The sequence below is a fragment of the Struthio camelus genome, chromosome 20 (genome assembly GCF_040807025.1).
Source record: "Struthio camelus isolate bStrCam1 chromosome 20, bStrCam1.hap1, whole genome shotgun sequence".
NCBI lineage: Eukaryota > Metazoa > Chordata > Aves > Struthioniformes > Struthionidae > Struthio > Struthio camelus.
The window spans coordinates 4170746-4194431 of NC_090961.1; the positions used below are offsets into that span (position 1 = coordinate 4170746).

At 45.0% G+C, this 23686-nt stretch overlaps 1 protein-coding gene across 2 annotated transcripts in view; it reads right to left on the reverse strand.

Moving 5' to 3' along the window:
- COL5A1 (collagen type V alpha 1 chain) overlaps nucleotides 1-23686 on the reverse strand; it is a 177191-nt gene that overhangs the window by 50574 nt on the left and 102931 nt on the right. For both annotated transcript variants that reach the window (XM_009665728.2, XM_009665729.2), the window contains exons 14-27: nucleotides 22280-22336; nucleotides 21800-21853; nucleotides 20865-20918; nucleotides 19947-20000; nucleotides 17391-17444; nucleotides 16330-16383; nucleotides 14435-14479; nucleotides 11469-11522; nucleotides 10008-10052; nucleotides 9271-9324; nucleotides 8598-8642; nucleotides 7240-7293; nucleotides 4875-4919; nucleotides 2447-2500 (exon numbers count right to left, since the gene is read on the reverse strand). In XM_009665728.2, coding sequence (XP_009664023.2) covers nucleotides 2447-2500; nucleotides 4875-4919; nucleotides 7240-7293; nucleotides 8598-8642; nucleotides 9271-9324; nucleotides 10008-10052; nucleotides 11469-11522; nucleotides 14435-14479; nucleotides 16330-16383; nucleotides 17391-17444; nucleotides 19947-20000; nucleotides 20865-20918; nucleotides 21800-21853; nucleotides 22280-22336 — 723 coding nt within the window. The remainder of the gene's footprint in view (nucleotides 1-2446; nucleotides 2501-4874; nucleotides 4920-7239; nucleotides 7294-8597; nucleotides 8643-9270; nucleotides 9325-10007; nucleotides 10053-11468; nucleotides 11523-14434; nucleotides 14480-16329; nucleotides 16384-17390; nucleotides 17445-19946; nucleotides 20001-20864; nucleotides 20919-21799; nucleotides 21854-22279; nucleotides 22337-23686) is intronic.

Genomic DNA, 23686 nt, shown 5'->3' on the forward strand with positions numbered 1-23686 from the left:
TAAGGCTAAAGCTGGACCGGGAAGATGTGCACAAGAGGAAAACAGTCAGTTATTTATGCAGCACAATGATAACTAATTGCATTAATGCAGGTCACTCCTCATTTCCTGAGCTACTGGTTCTCCAGTGGGGGGGCAAAGAGGAATTTAGCACTTCCAGTGCAGAGGAAGAAAGGGGGAAGCAGGACAGAAAGACTGCCTAGAAGAACTGGAAGAGAAGAAAATGTCAAACAGGATCAGACTGGGCTCCACCCGGGCCAGCATTTCTCTCTGAGAGAAGGACCAGGGCTTCCCCAAGGCTGCTGGCGGAGAAGCTGCCGTCGCTGCTTAAAGAACCACCTGCCCGGGGGACATCTGTCTCCTGAGCAACCCCAGCTTGCAAACAATGTGCCACACCAGCATTTCTACTCTCTGCTAAATTTTATCTAGGTATAAACCAAACAAGGAGATGCTGAGTAAAACTGAAAATAGAAGAGGAGTTTAGTTAAAAAAAAAAAAGAAAAACAAAAACCCAGCAATCAGATAAATGTGCCTGGAGCAAGGCCACCGGCTGAAAAGAGATTCAGGTGCCTCCTGGAAGCATTTGTACAAATGTGAAGTCTGACCAAAACAAGGGGTTTCACACAGGACAGGCCTGGCATAACAGAGCCAGTCACTGGAGCGAGCCTTGCTTGGCCCATCAAGAGGCTTGCTTGGCCACTCTCAAGAGGCTACAGACTGCCAGCGTGCAAGACAGTCAGCACTAACGCACTGTGAGATCTAAGATCTGGTACGGGCTGCGGGCTCCACATGCTCTTGGGAATCAGGAGAACGCTGAACAGCCAAGTTGTGCTTTAGGTGCATGAATTGCCCTACAGATGGTGGGGGCTGTACGCAAAGGACCATGCTGAACGTCCATGCAGCTAGTCACCAAGCTCAGGGCAAAATCAATTCTGGAAGCAATGCAACTCTTACAATAAGGAAAAGGTGGTTTTGTGCTTTTTTTTTTTTTTTTTTTTTTTTTTAAAGAGCAATATTTTGCTCAAAGTAGTTTAACATTTTTTTCCTCCCTTTAGCATGACAAGAAAAAGCATAATTAAAAGTACATCAAAATTTTTGCAGCAGGACAGGATTCTGGTAAGTGAGGCAAGATCTAAAAATTATTTATAGCTGCAAATCCAAAGAGACGCATTTTTCTCAGAACTGGAGATTCATTCCTTACCAGCACACTGCTTGTAGGAAGCAAAACCTTTTTTGTAAGCACTATGGATTTGGTGCATGACACACTTTCTGTAGATCACCATAACGTGGAACAGTTCCACTTTAGTGGTAAACACAACAGCAAACCATTCCCTAATGGACCACTGCATCTCAATCTGCAGCTTTGCAAGAAATGAGATGAAAGCTTGCTTTGGCTAAATACATCTAGCTTGAATTTTGGAAGCAGAACAGCAAATGGGTTTTTGCTATTGAAAAAATGCACGAGGGATTTAAGAGGGCCAAATTTCACCTGTAGCCCTCAGTCTGTGTTTGTATCCACTAGCACAGGTCCCTGCAGCTTCACTGGACCTTTGGGGTGCTGGATGCAACTGCAGCTGAACTAATACAGCTTGAGGCAGCATAACAGCTGTAACAGAAAGGGGAAAAAATACCCCCTGCCTTCTTATCAGGGTGTAAGTACTGCCGACCAAGCAGTAGCAAGACAGAGAACAGGAATTCAGTCTAGTGAGAGAACATACTGCTGAGATGCACAAGCTTTGAATAACAAGATTTTGGATCAGGAGCATGAAAAGCTTGCTTTGTTTTAGTAATAGGCTATTTTGTTTCATTAACAGGCTTGTTAAAGTCTTCACATTCTGGCTGAGATTTACTTTGGTTGTAAACTGAAAATGATTGGAATGGGACTGAGCCATATGTACGAAGAATTAAAAGAGAAATCTCTCCAAAGCGCTGAATGAGGCTAGAAGGTGTCACTGGAGAGCAGGGGACTTAAAATCTTCGCGGCCTGTGAGGCGACGTGAGACTGAGGACTTGATCAAGCAGAAAAGATCACGGAGTAAAGTCACGGAGGTGGCTGTAAGCACTCCAGTAGGGCATTTAGGTTCCTGTGCCTACTGGTGATGTTTCCTTTTCAGGTAAAAAGATCTAGGTTTACCAGGACTGTTATTTCCTTCAGGCATGACTGGCATCTCCACAGGTTTCCCCATGGCCCACTGCTAAGTGGCAGGTAGCACTGTCAAAGATGAGGGCTCTGGATTATCCCCTGAAACCACACTCTCCCGCCCCATTCTCACCATTTCTACAGCCACAGGACCAGAGCATGCAGCACCTTTTGGCCAGGGCAGGAAAGTGGGAACCTTCCTTAGGTTGGCTCAAAAAGACCTAAAGGATCCCACTCATCTCCAGCACAAGCTGGAAAGCTCAAGTCAAACGAGCAACATGGGGGACAGCGTCTCTGCTCCCTTCTTACCTTGACTCCGCGTGGTCCTGGGTAACCAATGGGGCCCTGAGGACCTGGTGGACCCTGAGGTTAAAAAAAAAAAAAAAACACAAAAAAGAAAAACACATTAAATCAACATGAAGGTGCAGCAGTAAGAATGTGTGAAGAATAAATAGTCCAGTCACCTGTCTGCTTCAAACCAGGCAGAAATGGCAGCAGCCATCCAAAAATGGGTCAAAACAATACAGAGCGCTACAGGAACACTGCTTAGAGGAGGTATGCTTTCCTGAGCAAAATGCAAAGATCCATACAATAGGAAAGGAGGAAGAGACAGGACAGCCAAATAACAGAGCGACAACTTGTTAGAAAGAGGATTTATACATCAGACCAATAGCTTGTGTTTTGGATTAAAAAAAAAAAAAAAGGAAAGAAAAAAAGAACAATTTCTCTGAGAGAGGAAGAACATGTTTGTCTGCTCTCCCCGCCACTTCCCCAACAGTTCTGCTTTCACAGTAACACAGCAGCCCTCTTTGGGTGCACTACAAGAGCTTATGACGAAGATCACAAACAGGAGTCACGGCCTGAGACGTGAGCCTCTGGGTGATGTCCTTTGGCCTCAGTTATGGGGGAGAGGAGACGAGATGCTCATAAAGCTCCTTTCTGGCACCAAAAGCTATGAATCATCACTGGCACCACAAGCAGTGCTGGACCTAGTGCCAGATACCTGCCCTGCAAAGTCTCCGTAACTACCCAGTCCCCTCGCTGACACGCTGTCTTACTACTCCGCAGATAAATCACCTTCTTTATTGAATTTGCTTGGGTTTTATTTTGCTCAATTAGTGAACTAAATAAATACCCTTCCATTTCTTTCAGACTGAGCTGGACAATTTTTTCCAGTCTGCCAGCCAGACGGAGCTGACGGATCTATACTTCTCGTGGTCCGCTGGAGTCTCAGACCTCATGCTAGTGTCAATTGGAACAAATCTAGCAGCACAAGCACTGCTCTGAGATCATAATTGCTCAAGTAATAACTCATGGAGAAAGTTATGGTCTGGATCTGGACTTTTACCCTGACACCTGCTGACTCCCTGACGTTTGCTAAATGTCTCCCAACACAGGGAGCGCCTGCACAACTGCTTATTGGCTTTTAATATTCTACAGACGCGAACATTTGAATTCCTGGCCTTGCATGCTGCCAGCCGGACAAATGGCCCTAATCAAGGCTGCAGCCATCATTTCCTGCACTATACCTTACCCAAGCAAGGCTAGAGCGAACTTCAATCAAACCGGACTGTGCTCTAATAAAAGACTTTTGACAAATGTAATGTTTTTCAACTGAATGGGACACAACGGGAATGCAGATGGTAAATCTCCCAGACAGACTGACAACCATATAATTCAAGGACTCTAGCCTCGAGCAATATTCTTGAACGTATTGTTAAAGAGAGACTTCAGCTGGGGGGGGGCAGGGGGAGGGAAAAGACCACGAACACAAAAAGTGTAATTTTCTGCATTCCCCTGTGCCACGAAGGATATTTATTTGTGTCTGATTAAGAGAAGGCTTCCCTTCACAGTTTAGTTGAGCTATTCAGTGCTGCTTGCCAGGAAAGCAGGGAGAAGTAATGATGTTTTGCTAGATTTCTGGGGCAACTGCAGCATTATTGGAAAGATTGCAAGTGCCCTCTCACTCCTCCTGTGACCAAAGGACTGGAGAGAAAACCCTCTGGCACAATTAGAAACAGCTCAGAACGAAACTGTTAACAAAGATCTGACGGCTAAATAAGCCGCCAGTCTTACAATATCCACCCTTCCAGGTGGCATTTTCTGAGTGCTCACAGGCACTGAAAGAACATCATACCATTTCTGCATATTTCTGTCCCCCACCTCGCAGAACTAATTGAGGAAAGAACAGCAGAAACACCAAAAGAGAGACACAAACAGATGAACTGGGATCAGCTTTCAGAATTGTTGCAATGGGGTTTGCTCCTTGTCACCTCTCATGAACCATATCTTCTGACCGCTCAGCCATCCCTGGGCTCCAGGACGATTTGTCTCCATCCAGTTAACTTGACCTTCTCAGCGCACGTCCGTGCTCTCACCCAGTCTTAGCATTCGTAGCATTCCTGTGTCAGCTAGGAATGCGAAACTACTCGACACAGCTCTGCCAGCAGAAGTCCTTGTGCTGGCAAACATCTTTTTGACAGTATTGTTTATTTTATTTTAGGAAGAACTATAAGCCTTAACAGAAAAATATCTCTTTCACTAATAAAAGCAGCAGCTCCAGCTGGTAATAGCAAACTCCCTTGATACAGACACATTCTCTCTCCTATTCAGGACGGACTGCAACACTTTCATGCCTCTGTGGCAATGAATGTATCTTCAATTTCAAGGCTAATGTTAAATTCTTAATTCATATTTTTTGGTACTCAACAGTAATGAGGAACTTGTTGACACCTACCTGACTCCCCTTCTCTCCAGGAGGACCCTCCTTGCCAGGATGACCCTATTAATAAAAAGAGACAAACAGAAGAGGAAAATGGACTTATTGCATGCCTAATGCTTCAGAAACCAGCGAGGTCAATCAGCCAGCTATGATTTATTTGCAAGAGAACAGTTACTCTCCAGGAAGCACTTATTGATACAAGTAGCCCCACTGAAGCCAACTTGCATCAGTAAGCTTTCACCCAAAGAAAGGGGACTATACTTCAGCCCTCGGTGATATTCTACTTTGTTATTCTACACCTGTTATTCTTCACCACCTTTCAACAGAGAAGCACAAACCATTTTGCAAATATTATTTCACATATTAGAATACTTCAGCGTGTTCAGCAGAGAGCAGCACATAAATTTTGCAGATGGGGATGCAAGACAAAGTTAGCAAACTTGTGAAGGTCACAAGATGTCCAGACTGGTCAGACCCCCTCATTAATTTACTAATTCCTAGAGTCAGTTGTGAGATCTCATGACAAAGGCTCTGTTAACCCACACCCGTGTTACATGCTGGCTGGCTGGGTGCCTGCCAGCATTCTTCTTGGGATTTGATGCTGAATAACCCAACATCCAAGGGTTTCCAACCCATTCTTATTCACAGCCTTTAGAAGCCTTTTGCTAGGATTTCAAACTGCAGAAAATAAAGGTGTGAATTGCTCCAGATGTAGCTGGGAGGATCATTGAGAAACTGGGGAAATCCATGGAAGTGCTCTTCAACGCTGATTTTCCTGCTATAGGAATCAGATGGTGCTAGGACAAAACATGGCTTTTTGGTTGGTAACCTTTGTACGAAGGCATTAAACCCTCAAGCTAATGCACTCCCTGCACACTCGTGGTTCTCCTTTTTTACCGGAGATGAGAGCGCATCCAGGTACTCTACAGCCACTGAGAACTTCTGTGCTCAACAGCTTCTTCACACATGAAACCTCCTCAGCACAAAAATGACTTTCTAGCAAACAGCCAACCAAAATCATAGACTATTTCCGTAATCAGCCTTTATAAAGGGAAGGTCAGACAAGCAGGATTTCATAAAGCAGGTCTGGTTTAAAAGAAGGAAAATGACACCTGTAATTTATACTCCTTCAAAACGTAGGAGAAAATGCAATCTGAATTCATCCTAAGGTACATGTGAGTGTTAATGGCACCAACAGCATTAGTGCACAAAACGGGCCATATAATTGTGAATGCCTTCAGCTCCTGATACCTGTCTGCACTCCAGGGGAGGCAAAATTAAGTACAACATTTCAAAAGCACTCATCCGTTCCACACTATATCATCGCCCTTTTCAAAATATCCATCTCCATTATCATTACTAAGGTCAAAAACTGATGAGTGACTTGGTCAGCTTGTGCAGTGAGATGCTTCAAGCCTTTAGGGATTTTCAGCTATCTTTCAAGGCTAATTTCTACAAAGAGGCCATGGGCATGGTTTTGCCCTTAGAAAGGGCAACCCATACGCTTACAAACTGACAAACTATTGTCTGCAAACCATGTGGCTACCAGTGACAAAGGGCCAGTGTCTGTGCATACCTATCTGTGCTCAGCTTGCAGATCATGCACAACCTTCAGTCTGCCTAAAAATGGACCTGGCATCTTCCACAACTGAAGTTCCCTGGAGGCGGCTGTGAGAATTTCACATTGAAAGCCACCGCCTTGAAGATGTTCTGGGCTATGCTTTAGCTGCTCTGTTGACTCAGCTAACAATTTTATGAATATTCTAAATGCCCTCCATAGGGATGATAATCCCAGGGTGGAAATTGCAATTTTTTTTGCCATGCTCTGCATTTACATTAGGGGAATGTAACTATTTTACATTTGTCGCTCTTAAAATCAGGTGTCTCTGAGATGTGTAAAAATGAGATCAATTTTAAAGGCCAGAGATTTTCAAGACCAACTTCTAGTGCAAGGAGTCAATGATGTTTAAAGTAGGATTAGGAGGAAGCAGCAAGAATACAACATTAACAAGCAATTTCAACCTGTTCTTATCACCGTTCTGCAGCAGTGCCCAGAGGCCCTTAGCGAGATCAGGACCCCACTGTGCTACGGCTGCGGTATGCGCACAGGCATACACTCAGACAGCAGAGACCGTCCTTACCTCGGTGAGCTTCTGACCTACGTAACAGAGAGAGAGAAAAGGGGGGAGGGGAAAGAGAGGCCCAAGGAGATGATGAGAAGTACCTAATGTCATGCACAGCAAAGCTTGGAATAGGGCCAAGGTTTCTCAGATTCGAACCTTTCAGCACAGCTGAAACGTGGGCAGACGGGTGCAGCAGCTGCGCAGGATCAAGCCTGCAGCAGCTGTGCCAAGCAGAGACCCAGGAGCAGACTACTTACCGGAGGACCATCTGCACCAGGCATGCCAGGAAGACCAGGTTTGCCCAGCGGCCCCTAAAAGCAAACAGAAAATCATCAGCAGCAATGGTGAGAGTCCCCAGAGCATCAGAGAAAGGGGGCACTTCAGACACAGATCTTGTTTTTCTTAGTCATGATGCAGAAAGGTAGGTCTTTCGGAAAAGTTGCAGTGACTTATAGGGAACCTAATTATTTATGTGGGCAGAGTCCTTCCAGCAGCCTGGGATGCTGCAGGGTTAGTGCTGGGACCTCACTGAGACAGACATGAAATAGCCATGAGAGCTCAGTAAGAAAAGCCTGGGCATAAGGCTGCAAAAGCAAATGCATCCCAAGGCTGGGAGCAAGCTACTGCCCTGCTGACAGGGCACTGCGCCATCCATTTGTATAAGCACAAGTTGGAGGACACCAAAGCATGGGGCTCACTGCACCAAAATACGCCCGTTCTTTGGTGACAAAGGGCAGGAAGAATAACTGGCAAAAGAAGTAAAATTAGCAGAGCGGAGCTGCCCCCACTGACTGTGTCTTGGTGCTTTAACGCTGTTAAGTGATTACCTTTTAATTAAGCAAATCCCTGATTTCTCACACTGTCAAGGAATGCTACTGCTGCTGCAAGTGTGTGACTCAGCACTGAAATCGGAGAGCCCTTTATCTGTTAGAATTGCTAATGCACTCTGTTCGCTCTTCTCTTGGATAGCTGCTGATCAATAATGTCATTATGCTGCACGCTGCCAACACAAGCAGGGGAATTCTCCCTGTACACATGTTGGTACACAGGATATATCTCTAGTCAATGGGAGCTGTACACACACACACACACAGAGAATTACTGCTGTATCAACTCAGTAGGCAAAAACGTTGCCCTCGTTTAAACCCCGACAGTCACACTGCTGCCTGGGTGGAACTGAGGACAGCAGTTATCCCATGTAAACAGCAAGGGAAACTCAGTGAAAGCTGGTACAGGTTGGAAGCTGGGAGGGAGGCAGAGGGAGGACGTTGACTGAGAGGCTAACTGATCCAAATCCACAGGCTCTTCCCATTACCATCCCATTCAGACTTATAGGCATTTAGCCCACAGAACGAGACAATTTTCAGTCCTCTCCTAATGTTTTACCACGGGCTGCCTTCAAAAGATTTCTCTTAAAATGGGAAATGAATGCAAATATGAATTAGAGGTAAACTGTGTTTTCTCGTCTCTCGTCTGTCTGGAATTAGACACATTAGACTTTCATAGACCCGGCTGCAAACAGATGTTGCATATGGGGCAAAGGAGCAGCTGAAGTAGCAAATGCAAATTAACGGCAACAGTTGTTTTAGTCAGAGCTACAGCATTTTAAACGTACTTTCTCTCCTGGGGGACCAATTGGGCCTTGTGGACCTGGAAGACCCTGTGAACAGAAAAAAGCTAGGGTCAGTAAGGAACAAGTTATTCATTCCAAATGCATTTTGGCAGTGCCTCAGCTAAGCATCATTCTAGTGCTTGCAATGGCTTGGGATTTCCCCAGCTCCGTTCATTCTCAAAACGTCTTGAGAGGGATGATAAAACTTCATTTTTGTATGGCATGCCTTGCCTGGAGAGCTGCACCTCTTAGCAGTGCACAGCCAGGTTCATCTCCAAGATGGGGAACGGAGACAGCCTGAGGAACAAGATTTGCTCAGAGTCCTGCAGAAGGCCGTCGACAAGACATGGACATCTGTATTACCCATCTGGCTCCAAAGCAACCGGATTGTGGGATGCTAAAAGTTAGACATGAGTCACAAGATGGGGCTCAGTGCTTGGTCTGGGATTTTGCGTTGGATTATGGCAGCAAGAACCAGGTGAGAATCAGGGGGATCTAAAACTGGGATTGATTTCATGAGTAAAGCACGTGAGATTTCAAGCCACTTGCACATAATCGAGCCTTTTCCTGGCAAATCTCCTTACTGCTGCTCCCCTCTCCATGTGGTAGCAAAGCTTGTTCAAAATTAGCATCAAATTCCTTTTCCCCATCAATTGCAGAGGAGTCTTCATCTTACCTGAGCACCTGGATTACCCTGTTGTCCTGGGGGACCTGGCTCACCTTGAGGACCCTGTCAGAAAACAAGAAAAGAGCTGCAAGCAGGAAAGCCAAGAGCAGATAAGGTGCTAACACCCTCCGCAGACATCAGCACGCTCTAACGGCCAGAATGAAGCCCTTCCCTCTCCACAACACCTCTCGCAGCATCACAAAACCCTCTCTAATGCACTGCCCATAGGCAGGGTCGCTAGTCGAGTGCTCCTGCGAAGGGGAAACAGCTTTCTGACTTCTCTACGCAGTGGTATAGGGAGGGGTGAAGTTATTTCAGCTCACACTCACTTCTACACCTGGACGTGCAGCCCTAATGAGCTGAGCAGGGCTTTAACGCTACCTGGCTTTGCACTGGCTCTTCTGCAGGGAGTCCATTTCATCCTATTAGCACAAAGTATGAGGCATATAAAGATTTTTTTTTTTCTTTAGTTAAGCTGCTATATTTTGATATTCATTATAACAACACACATCTTGATGAAAACGTTCGATCTTCATAGGGAAATAACGTGCTCTTCCATCAGAAATCATAATAGAAGAAAATCCATTTACTGTAGGAAGATCCTCTCCATGGTTTTTACAGGCTCTGATATGAATCTCAACTTAAAAGCAATTAGCAGATCTAATTTAGAAGAGCACATTTTACACTTCACACATGCTTTCTACATAATATTTGCACTGTCTGTAAAATTAGCAGTGAAAACTTACCACATTCCCCTTAGGACCGGTTTGTCCGTCCATACCAGCCACACCCTGAAACAGGATTTAAAAAGTAGCATTATGAAAATATGTGACTATTTGGCACCACAAAAGCAGGGAAATTGCAATAAAAGTAACAAAACATCAGGAGGCGCTTTGGATGGAACAGAAACGGAACGATTTTCTCAAGGTGCTTGGTAAAGCAGCCAACTCCAAGAATCCAACGCAGGTTTATACTTTAAAAAGTCATTTCAGAGCTTTCCCCACTGGTGTAACCTGTCTGCAAAGAAGAATCAGCGCCAGATCGTGCAAATCTGGCTAAGTACTGCAGTCTGATTGCTTCCAACAGTGAACAGGCTTGTAGTAGCAAATGAAAAGGAACAACTGGACAAAAGATCTCACCCAGAAATTGAACGTTTTGTTCAACAAGATGAGGTGAAGCCAATGAGGCTGCACTGACTGATGCCAAAATGAGGATCTGACCCAGATTGCTTTTAATAGTGTTACAGAAGCAGCAGAGCCCCCGCGGCTGGCTGAGATTTCTTTCTCAGAAAGAAAACATACTGGGTCCCCCCAAAATACTCCCCCTTCCATCTGCAAACAAAAGGCAGCTTGTACCTGGGAACCAAGACAGAGAGTCAGGTTCATACACTCCCTGAGCATCTCCGTTAAGGATGCAACACCATACGCCTCTCCTGTTGGGGCTTCTACATTTACTGATTTACTCTGGGGACAGGGTAAGTTATCTGGGCTTCATGGCGCGCTCATGCAAACCAGACAATTTTGGAGCAGATCTTTAACCTTCAATACATTTCAGTAGGACGAGGAACTGGGAGCGAGGAGGTCTCCATCAGCTGGCCCACAAGGGGACAGGGGCCTCACTGCTGGAAAGCCAACTCCCTCCAGCTCTAGCAGCAGCCTGGGCTTTGGGTTTTAAGTTCTGGGGTTTCCATCAGCTGTAATGATCTACAGAGAGAGAGTCCTTACACCAGCGCTTCCCCCAGCTAGCAGCGTACAGCAGATAAGGTGACTGTCTCTTCACAGTTCCTGAATAAAAAAATACATGTTCCTTCCTTGGCTTTCACCTGAAATCTGAACAAACCGCTTTAAAGGTTCAACAGCCTTCAGGCAAAAGTTAATAGCAAAGGCACTGCATTAATAACTCCCATTCTTCCCTTTCAGCGAGGCTTTAATCTTTACTCAGGCGGGCCAAATCTTGAGCTGCAGCAACTGGACATGATGCCACTGAAAAGAAAACAGGGGAGAATACTGCCTTTGAACTTCAATTCTTTTTTTTTTTTTTTTTTTTTGAATGCTGCTTCTTGTCATGGCATATATAAAATTACCCAGTTGTATTATCTGCTTGAATAACTCATTGGGATAGGGTAGTTTTCCCTGGAAAACTCAGCTTAGCTGTCTGAGGAGAGCCAGGGAGGGCAGCAGGCCCAAGGAGGGGGCTCAAATACCTACCGGTGGCCCCGGGGGACCTGGTGGTCCTTTTGGTCCCAGCAATCCTCGGGGTCCCTGTTGGAAGAAGTAAACAGGGTGAGTGTTTCCAGTGCTTACGCACATGTTCTTCCTCACGGCAGGGCATGCGGATGAGGATGTGGTGGTCACTGCGCGCTGCTGAGCACCACTCACTGTCTATGAAAGCAGGGAGGGCTGGCATGGCCAACCACCTTGTTGGGTTTGCCATAACAACTGCTTTCTTATTTCAGAAACTGGTAAGAGAAATCCTGCGTGTGCACATCCTTGAAATGCTTTTTATAAAGATAAATAATATAGACACAGACATTTATCCTTTGGATTGGAAGAAGGCCCAGGTAAACCAACTTTTTTTTTTTTTTTTAATTAATTTAGTCATAAGTCCTGAGTTACCCTATAATGCACACAGTAATGCAAAACACCTTGCAGCCAAGTCATTTTAGCTAGACAGCATAATGAGGAATGAACTGATACCACTAACGGATCGTTACGGTTAGCATTTAAAAAATCATTCCAGATTTAATTTTTATCATTGACAATCTATAGAACTTGGCAAGGCTGGAAACATTTGCAGCCTGCAGTCAAAAGTGTATTTTTAAAGGCATTTGGTTCTTAAATGATAGCTAGGCAAGAGTCCTGGTATCATGGTGTTGTCTTTCCATTTCTAGTTTTCTCTCCAAGTTGAACATAGCATCATCTTCAGGGAAAATAGTAAGATTGGAGTATTAGATTCATTAAGCAGAGAAGAGGCAGGAGAATTATGTTAATTCAAGAAAATTCTACAGCTCAGGTTTCGATTTACTCAGGAAGCTTTACAAATCGCACCCCGGCACCCCTCTCCTTTGAGCCTCCAGGTAGCCTTGTAGGAAAAGGAAAGGGGAGGTTCTTGCGTGCCCATCGGAGCACTCGGATGTGGATCTGAAAGCTCCTCTTTTAAAGGCAGGCTCTTTATTATATTAGGGACTGAAGCAGCACTCTGGATAGTTACAAGGATGATGCTCCTTCACCGCCATGGAAGGAAACTGTTCTTGATTAATGGGCAATTTTATCTGTCCACCCAAACACTATACATGCCTTTTGTAATGCACAGAGGATAGAGAAATTAAAATGAAATGTTATAAGATAAAATAGGAAACAGTAAGAAAGTGCCCGATCCTGCAAAAGTGTAAGAATGAGGATGTTCGCAGCACAAATACATTCCAGGGTGGCCCATCCCAGCCATCTGCATCCTTCAAGGGCAAAAGCCTTGCACACTGAGCCCTGGCAGAGCACCTCCTCTGGCTCATTCTTGTATAAACTGGCCATGGAAATCGGCAGAAAATGGACCAAAACACAGAGGAACAAATTCTGAAGTCGCACCACTAGTTTCAGATGCCATTAAATGTGAAAAGGCCTGCTTTTGGTCCAGGGTGGAACAAAAGGCAAATATGCAGATTTGGGGGTATATATTTATAACCAAAAGTTTCCTGTAATGTATTTTAAACCTTTCCTCTGGGCATCATAGACATTTTTTCTTGTGCTGCAGGTATAAAAATAAACTTTCCTGCATGTATTATCATTTAAGTTCCTCTTTTGTGACTGTATTACCTGAGCACATAAATGCTTTTAAGAAGTTAATAACCCAGAAGTTATTGCTTAGACATGTGCTAAGGAGATAGCTGGGTTGATTAATCTTTCCCAGCAGTTAATCAGACATTTCATCTATAATTTAGTTCCAATGAGTCTGTAAATGTCAACCTTTCCCTTTCTTATATGAGGTGTGCCCAACATTTCTCATCAGCTGCTCTGAGGCCACCATGCTGGGACTTAAAACAACAAAATAAGACATTTTAAAAGCAAAGCTGAAGGAAAACGATATATAGTTAACATTCTTATTACAAAGGAAGTGTATTTTGGATACAATAAGCGGGTAATTTTAGCAAAGCTATAATTGTACTACTCAGGGAAATCTACAGACTGTTAGAAACAAAGTTTATCATTCCCAATAAAGTCAAAGACTTGCTATTCAGTGCAAAAAGAGCTTTCAGAGTCTCAAATTGACAACTCAACTGTTTCTTTTCAGTCATTTACTCCCTGAAAACATTTTCTCGGATCTTTCCAGAGATTTCTGTTCAATGGCATTAGCACCTCCTTTTAGCCTTACTGATCGTAGGAATTCGATTTGTGGCTAACCTTGGTTTAGCTGCTCCAGTGTTAGCAATACACATAGTTCTAGGCCAAAACATCCATAAATCGGCAGATTTATTCAGTTTTATGCACTAGAATAGAATAGAATATTGAATACTAGAAGAGAATATTGACTCTGATGAAGTCATGACAAAAGTTCCCTTGAATTCAACTCTGCGAGGATTTCATCCTGAGATTTAAATAGGACCATTCACACTGCACAAAGCGTAAGTGTACAGGTTAGAAAGATTCACGGCCATTACCAGTGCAATGCATTTCAGCAGCAAAACCATTCCTCACTGGAGTTTGCTGTGAACACTCATGGAAAGCATATTTCACATATGCTTAACATGCACGCTTTTTCCACGCTATCCCACTTACCTGAATCCTGATAAACAAGTTAGGAAGAAGAATACATGCAGGACAAGCATGAGACCAATCTAAGCTAAGTTTTACATGTAAAGTTATGGGATTTAAATTTTAAGCACTAGCCACTGAGTAAATACAGTAATGAGAATTTTGCTCATTAAAAAAAATAATATCGGAAAGTGTGTTTCCTCACCGGCAGCCACCTTAGCAAAAAACAGGCAAAACTGTTGTGAAGGCAACGATGTTCTCTAACCTGTTCACTTGAATCTTCAAGTAACACAAGCTCAGTCCCTGCAGAACCTCAGGGGACTTATTTAGCACCAGAAGAGCTGCCCCACGGGACCCCTAAAACACCACTACCTTATCAAGACCTTGACAGAGCTGCTGTACACCAAGCCAAGGTAGGAAATACTCACAGGTTCTCCAGGTAGACCTCTCGGTCCGACTTCTCCATCATCTCCCTGTTTGGCAGCAAAGGTGGAGAGAGAAGCCACAAAAAAGAGTAAACTCGTTATATTTCAGTCACATCACAGGTGTTTCATTCTTGTTAAATAACAATCACACAGAAAACCAGCTTCCCTGGAGTAATAAAAGGGTAGCCGTGCATAAGGAAGACATCGTAAGCCTCGAGACTAATACTGCGCGTGAAGAATTTACTGAGGATTAGAAATGCTGTAAGGATACTTCATAATTCATGTTGATGCTTATAAAAATGGATTTTGCTAATAGACAAGATATCGTAAGAACCATTCAAGGCATGTGAGTCAATAACCTCCAGATTTAGTACTTAACTGAATGGGAAGCCTGCATGGGAACACCATCCTGGGAATCTGATTCAGCCAAATTAACCTACTGGCTTCTCAGATGAACTAGAGCCATCAAAGGGGTAATTCTTATAGCCCTTCCACTGCCATCTCCTGCTGATGTACCACGGGGCCCCAGGGAGTATTAAACTGTGCTTCCTCCAAGTCACTGTTAAATCATCTAAAACACGAGGCTCCCCCAGGGACGTTATATCACAGCCTGGGATGCTCCCTCTTAGGAAATCAATCCTAGCAGTCAGCCCTGGCAAACCCTCCTCTTCTGCTGATAAAACTCATCCTCTTATTCCCCGTCATGCCCTCTGAGTTTCCCTTCTGCACACCCCTTAAATGGTTTCTCTTTCTCCTTAGGATTAAATTTCCCCGCAAACTTATTGTACCATTGAAATATATGGCTTGTGAATGTAAAACGCTTTGAAGATGAAAAGCCCCAACTAATTAGTTCTCACAGCTCTGTGGTGAGGAAGGTGTTATCATCTGTGCTTGTGCTTTACAGAGGAAACAAATAGCCAGAGGTGGAAAAAGAGCATTGCAGAGGGGGATTAGAGCCTGGGAAATCTATATTCAGTCCGCCGATTAAATCACACATTTCTTGGAGCTATGTATTCAGCATTTTCTATCCTTCCTCTTAAACCAGCCCTTCTAGCCCTGTAATCACTTAGTTTGTGCTTTGCTAAAGGCCTTCCAATTATTGACTAAACAGTGTTAAAGGAGAATTCAACAATTTAATCTTTGATTCCCGTGTCTGTCTGGAATTTCTGTTCCTCGAGTCTTACTGCAACTTGTTGTATCTTAGAAAAATAAGAAGCGATAGTTTGCACACCTAGATAATGAACATATTTCTCAAGGCTTTTTTTTTTTTTTTTTTAAACAAAGCAGAGTTTTCTGACCAAAAAATCTTTAAAGAATATGTTCCAGTTTTAACTTTTCTTCCCATCTCCCTGCTCTATTTCCCCCTTGTTATTCACCTTTTACCACCGTAGAAGGAAGAAAAAATGAGAGAGGGTAATAAAAAGGGAAAAGCCAAACCCAAGCATTTTGAAGTTTTGTCTGGTTAAAAGTAGAAAGTTATGGAAAAACCCTGCTTTTCCATTTGAAAAAATCTTTCTATGTGGAGGAAAAAAAATAAAGTTTTGAGTCACAAACTTCAGCTAGCTCTCCGTTTTATCAACACAATGAGCCCTATCCCAGGCCAGCCTTCAGCTCCAGGTAAAATCAGCTTGATTCAGCCCATACAAATAGGAAGCGCTACCAGAGCTACCCAAACACCACAGAGACACAGCCACGTGCGATGTGGCCACTCGCTGCATCCCCAGGACACGCAGATGAGATGCTGCCGTTTCAGATTGTCTGCATTTTGTGTTAGATGACATGCCAGCGCTTGCTTGCTTTCCTTTTACGCCATGTGTCTGGCTGACATCACATCTGCTTCTTGTTTACAGGATTTAGTTACAAATTCAAAGGACTGCCGAAACCAGAGACAAACTTACCCTCTCGCCATCCTCTCCAGGTGCTCCTGGGGGTCCATGGGGGCCTGGCTCACCCTACACAGGAAAGCCAGAATAAGCCTCAGCGAAGCCAGACTCACTCTCCTCCCCCACACAGCGATGCAAAACATCAGATAACATTGAGAAACCTAGCAATAGACTTGACTTTTCTGTCTGCACCATGTACTGGAGATACTCATATAGCCATGTTTCCCTGTAATACCCTCCGAAGTGGCAAGCTCGCTCTCTCTGGCTGTGGAGCCCGCAGTACTGGCGGAGGGCCACGCACAGCTTTAGCACTTATGGGGTAAGGTCTTGCACGGTTCACCTTCACCAGGGGCTACAGCTTCCCGCTAGAGACCACTCCACAGGGGCACAAGACAAGCACGAGATTTGCTTGTGACACCTCTTTAGAGGTCTGGAAACCAAGCAGATTGCTGTACGTCCTTCAGAAAAGGGACTCCAGCTCTGCACGCAGTTATCATGTTTACCCAAAGCATGTTACTCCATTTCTGGCTGATTAAGCATCTCTCTCAGGCACCATCTTCCCTTTCCTGTGTAGCTCGTAATCACTATGCAATCTCTGCTGTTCAAACACTCCCCTGCTTTATAAAGTAATGGTTGCATTCTTTAGGGAGGGGAGGCAGGAACAGTCTGCCATAATCACCGGCTTCTTGCATTTTTTCCATTTTTTAATTATAAAGCAAAGAGAAGAATCCGATTAAAATCTGGCAGTTTCCATCGACAACTGCACTGTCTAAAAGCAGGGTTTGTCTTTTGCTTTATCTTTTAGTCTACGTTTATATTAAAGTAATTTTCTTTGTCCTCTCCAGTTCCATGTAACCCCAGAAGGATTTTGCAGCTTCCCTGGATGTGAATGCTGGGATTGGGAGTGTTTCGGTGACACCCTGCATGCTGGTACGGGCTACTCTCATCCCTCATAATTGTCACGTTCTGGCTGTTCCTCGGCAATAGCTGCCCTCCTCCCAGCGCCGCCCAGCCACATCCTACTGCCAAGGTTTCATTACAGACTGCAGCCAGAAGACAATTGAAAGACAACTTACTCTATTTCCCTTCTCACCAGGCAAACCAGCCAAGCCATCAAACCCTCGGTCACCCTGAAAGAAAAATCAGTTTATTTCACATTTCCACTGGCTGTTGAATATCCTTCCAATTTGCTTCCTCCCTGTATCAAGGAGGGATCGATTTTCTCCCTCAGATGTTCAGGCTTCACCTCCCACCAGATCAGTGGTGATTTCAAAGCTATAGATTAAAAAAAGAAAAAGCTCAAATAAAGTCATTTTACCTCCTCACTTTCCCCCCAGCACCTACATTTTAAAACGTTTTTTCTATGTGGATTTCAGAGCTTCCCTGAGTGATTTGTCCACGCGATAATACATCTCCCTTCCGGATAGTTTCTTCTAGTCAACAACTTCGTGGTTTTTTTTTTTTTTTTTAATTTCATGAAATTACAAATCAAGACCCACTAGTAGCAAATTGAACAGCAGTATTTCCATGCCTGCTGACAGGTCTCCAGACCTGAGCTTTGTTACAAGCCATCCCACCTCCATGGCCAAGAAGTTCCTTTTAACCCCCCTGGACGCTCCATGGAAACAAACATATAAAATAAACTCTAGAAAGGGCACAGCAAAAGGAGCAGCTACACGTTATTCTGCAAAGGGCCACGGGCTCTGCCTGACCCCAACCTGAGCAGGCACAAGCCAGCTGTGGGACAGTGGACATTTAGGGGATATATAGCCCCAAACTACTGATACCAGGAAGGCAGAGCAAGGCTCTGCACATACCTATTCTCACACATCGCCAGTAGCTTCTGCTACTGCCCGCTGCTGTGAACACCGACCTGGGCCAAACAGACCTGTGGCCATTCGGATGGGGAGTCTGACGCCAAGCCCAAAATAACAAGCTCCGCTAAAAGGCTGGGTGTGTTATTTTGTGCTTGGCACTGCGTTAAGAAAATCATACAGCCTCACGCTGGCAGAGCGCAGGCAGCGCCTGCCGGGATCTGCCTGCAAACGACTGTATACACGTCCCCAAAGGCCACCGATCTCTGTTCAGGAGCAAACGCAGGGCCCGCGGGTCCCACCCAGACCCACGATGCTCCCAAAGGCTCAGCTCTAGGCTGATGGGGTTCGTCCTGGACGGAGCCACGGGGAGGCCTGACACCACCACTTATTGATTGATATTGCGATGGAGGAGAAAAATCCATGCTTGGGACTACGAGCAGGTTTGGCATTGCTGAGCTGCAAATAGCATGTTTCCACAGATCAAACGGGCAAAGACCCTGCTCCATAATGTAATACCAGGACCCCTCCGACAGGCTAAGTCAAGTCTTGGTTTGGACCTTTTCTGCCCAAGACACTTTTGCAATTAGAGAGCGGGGCTGCGCATCAGAGGGCAGCTCTGTCACCACCCACCTTTGTGGGCTTGAACAACTCATTTCAAATTCAGGCGTGAGGAACAAAAAGCAAAACTCAGTTCTGAGAGCAGGAAAAGTGCAAAAGCCTGGCTTCCCCAAGGTTTCTCTCTAGCGGCCACAAGCCCATGTGCGGTTCCTCGTATGAAGTGAATTTAGGGTGAAACACAGGAAGCCGGAACAGCCTGCCTCTGCCCGACTGCTTTTTCTCACAAAACTTGACAGCAGGGGAGTTTGCCAATTGTGGGCGATGCTGTCTCATAACGGCCAGTGCAGAAGGCAGTGGGCACCACCCAGGAAATAAGAGAGACTTGTTTCCTCTGCAGAGGGGAAGTCCCTTGTCAAAAGCCATACCAAAAAAGTACAAAGAGCGCCAGTGCATAATTCTTCCTACCGTCCACAAATCCTTTATCTATTAATGAGGAAAAAAAAGTCGGTTTGAAGGATAAATCCATCTAGCAAAAACGCCAGGCACTTTGCTGGGCTAACCAAGATGCACACGTGGCAATTGACAGTTCTTTCATTGTTGTCAAGTCCTAGAGAATCGCTTCCTCTTCTCACAGTGAACTTAGTCCTCATTTCCAGTGCTGTCCGTTATTCTGTTTTCCCTTCTTCCCTGGCATCCACTCCTTTGAGGGCAGTCAACGATCATTAAAGCACTTTACTGGATAAATGATTTGCAGTCTCCTGTCTCTGCAACAAAACCCTCCATCTCTTCCAGCTTCAAATATCTACAGAATAAAATACTTAAACCTTCTAATACATGATTCCCAGAGCAAACTTTCTCTGCATTCAGTTTCCGTCAAACAGCTCCTCTCTTGCTTGATAATACCAGCAGATCACAGCTGAATGAAGGGATTTTGTCTCAAATATAAATACAGGGCATTAAAATTCCCCACCACACCTTCTACATTTCCTCATCTAGTTAATAGGTGGGTTTTGGTAGTCATATTTTAGGGCATTTTCACCTGCTCATTCTTATGTTTTTCGTAACTGGGATTCCAAAGTATCTGTTCTACAACTGCCACCAAGGGAGCACGTTTATGCTTTTAATTGCACCAAAAACTTGCACCAAAAAAAAAAAAAAGGTGGGAAAAAGGTGGGCTCCATCTGCCAAGGGTCCTTCAGTTTACCTTTGCTAGTAAGCGGATGCAAATTCCAAGAGCACACAAATATGCGACACTACCTTTGGTCCTGTCTGGCCTGGCATTCCCCGGGCACCATCACTGCCAGCTCGTCCCTGCAAAAGAGAAAAGCAAAGTCAAAAACAAAGGGTAAAGCAAGACCACAGAGACATCTGCTCGTTGCTCTGTGGCTGAGTGAAGTTTTAAGTTGGAGCTCACTGGCTGGGAAGCAGTTTCCCTTAGCGAGGGAAAAAATGCTGAGCTGTTTTCGAATCAGCATCCCTAACTCAGCCTAGCACGCTAATGAGGGGTGTGAAGACAAATGGTAGGGAAGCTGGTTCAGAACATGGGATGCTGGGACAGGGTCATTGATTTTGATAGAGGAAAAACACAAACAAAATATCTTCCATTACATTTTAAGATACGTTATTGATGATGACCACAAATTGAAATGACAAAAAAGTTTACTAATAAATCTGGAAGCAGCTCACACACAAAATACTTTCTAGTTTCTTCCTCTGGCAAGCAGAATCATGACAAGTCAGAGGACTACATAAAACAAAAATTAGCATGTGTGAAGCAGAAACGTTGACAGAGTGAGCAAACGCAACTTATACCAGCTCCAGAACACTCCCAAGGACCTGGATCCTCCTCACATACTACTGAGATTTGGGGACTGTCCAAACGAGCCCCAAGGGTATATGCAGCTATAACCTGAACATTGCAGAGGAAAAAAATGGAAGACTGGAAAACATGGACTTGCAATTCTCCCCAGCTTGCCTTGTCTCCACACCTTCTGGTCTCTAGATTTCCTCACTGTTTGTGTCTGCCCAGATGGACAGCCAGTTCCTGGATAAACTACCAGCTGGCCAAAGGCCCGCTCTTGTGCAATGCTTTCAGCGTTCGCTCTCTCCCTCAAAAATTATTTGGCAGCAGTATCGAGCTAATGCAGTCATCAGCGCGACTCCCGGGACACTCACCCTGCGGCCTGGTTTTCCTGCTGGGCCTGGAGGGCCTTGGATGCCTCGTGGACCCTGCAACGCATTAAGGAGTGAAAAAGAAATCCCATCATCCAAAAGCACAACAGATATACCAAATCCCTGCTGGCCAGAGGAGAGGCTGCGGCTGTCTCAGTTCAGGCAGTGCTAGAGTGGTGGGGGTCACTGGGGCTACAAAATGCAATAAAAATCCCGTGAACAGAGCCCACGGTTCAAAATACACAGGAAAGGCCCGGCACTGAACATCTATGGACAGAAACTGCAAACCTTCGCTCTGCGAACAGGTCTGTACTTGTCATAGGCTCAGCGTGGTGGAGACAAATCCCTTGCCTTGCTATTCAGCAGTGGGAATTCTACCTCAGTGCAGACCTCGCAGCTTGGGAGCGCAATTCCCTGAGCACTAATTCCCCAAGTTCCACCTGGCTTGTATTTGCAGGGCTACTCACACCTCATCTTTTCTGTACACCGTTGTTTCAAAGAAGCTACCAGCGGCGCCGATCAACCAAGAGGCTTGTGCAGGTCAGGACAAGGGCAATGCTCCGGTCTGCCCTGCTCTGCCCTGTGCAGCTGGAGCAAAGCGCAGCCAAGCATTCACCTCCCCCTGTGCCACCTGCGCTCGTATAAAGACTAGGAGGTAATTAAGGGTTTCCAGGAGTCCTCTGTGGATGCCTTCACTGGAAAGCAGTCCCACCTGCAGTAGAATTTTACACTGTTTGCTTAAAATTATGTCTCCAATCTGCATTTGGATACTTGAAGGGACATTTATATGCAAAACAGATGTTCCCACACCATCCTAATTTCGACTGGCATTTAGAGATTCTGAATCGCTCCTTCACAACAGCCTCTAGCAGAGGACTGCCTGCTCAGCACCTTCAGTTCTCCCCAACCTCCCGAGGCCCCGGTTTGCCCATACGCACCTGTGGTCCCATTTCTCCTGCTTCGCCCTTTAGTCCTCCACTGCCTGGGGGTCCCTTTGGAAAGAGAATATGATTTATCAGGCTTTGCCACAGTGAAGACAGAGGAAAGACTTGGTGTTAAGGAAGAGGCATTCACATAGGTAACCAAGAGAGTTTGTTGAGCAGTCACAGCCTCCTGTGCAACAGATGCTCTGCTTAATTGTTTCCTTCTAGCACCATAGCAGGTTTTTGCACTGCTTACGTCTGCCAGGAACTTTAATTCAAGGAGATAAATGAGTGGGAGGACATAGGGAAACATAACCAGCATGCCTCTGCTATGGGATCAACTGCACGCTAGTCTCTGTAGACATGGGTTGGTGTCTTCACAGAGCCCGAGTGTCACAGAACGGTAGTCTGAAACAAGAAATCAGGGCCCCAAAGCACAAGTGCTGGCCAAGTTCCTGCTTTGTCTGCTCTGTCCTTCCTTGCTCGTTTACTTACCACAGGGCCTGGCCGTCCTGTTAGCCCCATCGGGCCTGCTGGTCCTCTTAGTGCCAGCTGCAACAGAAAGAAAAATAAGACTTAGTCCGTCTCTGTGCTTCGCTACTGCAGTAAAACAAAGCCACCTGGTCACACGTCACCAAGTCCCCATCAGGAACTCCACCACCATAGCCAGAAAACCTCTCCCTGCTCCAGGCAGGGCCAAGTCCCCCTTGGCAGGCCCCGGGCGTACCCCACCGACACAGTGGGCTTTGGCACCAGACGAGCCATGCCTTCTCTCCATGCCCAGGGAACCAGCAATCCTTGAAGCAATTTCCATAACCTCAAGGAGCGTATCCAAGAACGGGCATCATACTACACTATCAGCATCTTTCCTGCATTCACAACGGCACCAAGCCCCTGGGCTGGTGCATGCATCTGTTGGAAAGATATATGGATCTAGGCACCAACTGCCTGGCTGCATCGTCAGCCCACAGAGCTGCTCTGTGCTGTGCAGCACCTGGGCTGCATTCACCCAAACAGCAAAACCTCTCTATCAGTAAACGCATATGAACACACGATGGCCCAGACCCTTGGCAGATGGCGGGCCATGAAATTACATGCACCTAAAACCGGGCAGGAATCTGGCTCCGACAGTCAGATTGCCTTCTCCATCACTATACATAAACAGAATAAAAAGGACACATTTAGCAATAAGTTGTTGAAGGTGAATGACAAAACTTTGCATGGATAGGCTACAGGAGTTTCTTCCCATATCTTTATGATCCTGGGATTTCAATTCAGGATTTTTTTTTTTAACCAACTATTTAATATTCCTACAAATATGACAGCAATTCCACTTACAGTGTGTGGGGGGGGGACGTGTTAGCTCAATAATTAAGTCATGTAGCCCCCATCAAGTCAATAATTTTCATGGTGGGTAGGGGGCTGTCCACATTTTATAACATCAATTGGACAAGTTGTTCCATTGCGACAATTCAGTACTTTAAAAGACTTGTAATTATCTGTGTACTCCAGTAATTAAAATCTACCCATGGCTGCACTTGGAATGCCATAAATATTGCAGAAATGCTAGATTATGTGCCATCTTTTTACAGCTCTCCATTAAAAAGGAGTTGCTCTGAAACACTGCCTGCTGGGACAATGTTTGGTGTCTACTGAAAATCAAATTTTAAGGGAATAAATCAACCTATTAAAACAAATAACCAAAAAAACCCCAAGAAAAAAAGACATCTTCCCCCTCTACAGGACTCATTTTTTCTTTTCCACCACATCCAAAAACTTCCCCATAGAAAACTTTATCTCCCTTTCAGCTTTGTTAGGGATTTCAGTAGGAATTGTCTGATGATGGGTTGAAGTTGGTCCAGAAATGAATCTTTTCCTTGTTGGAAATATTCAGCTTTTGAT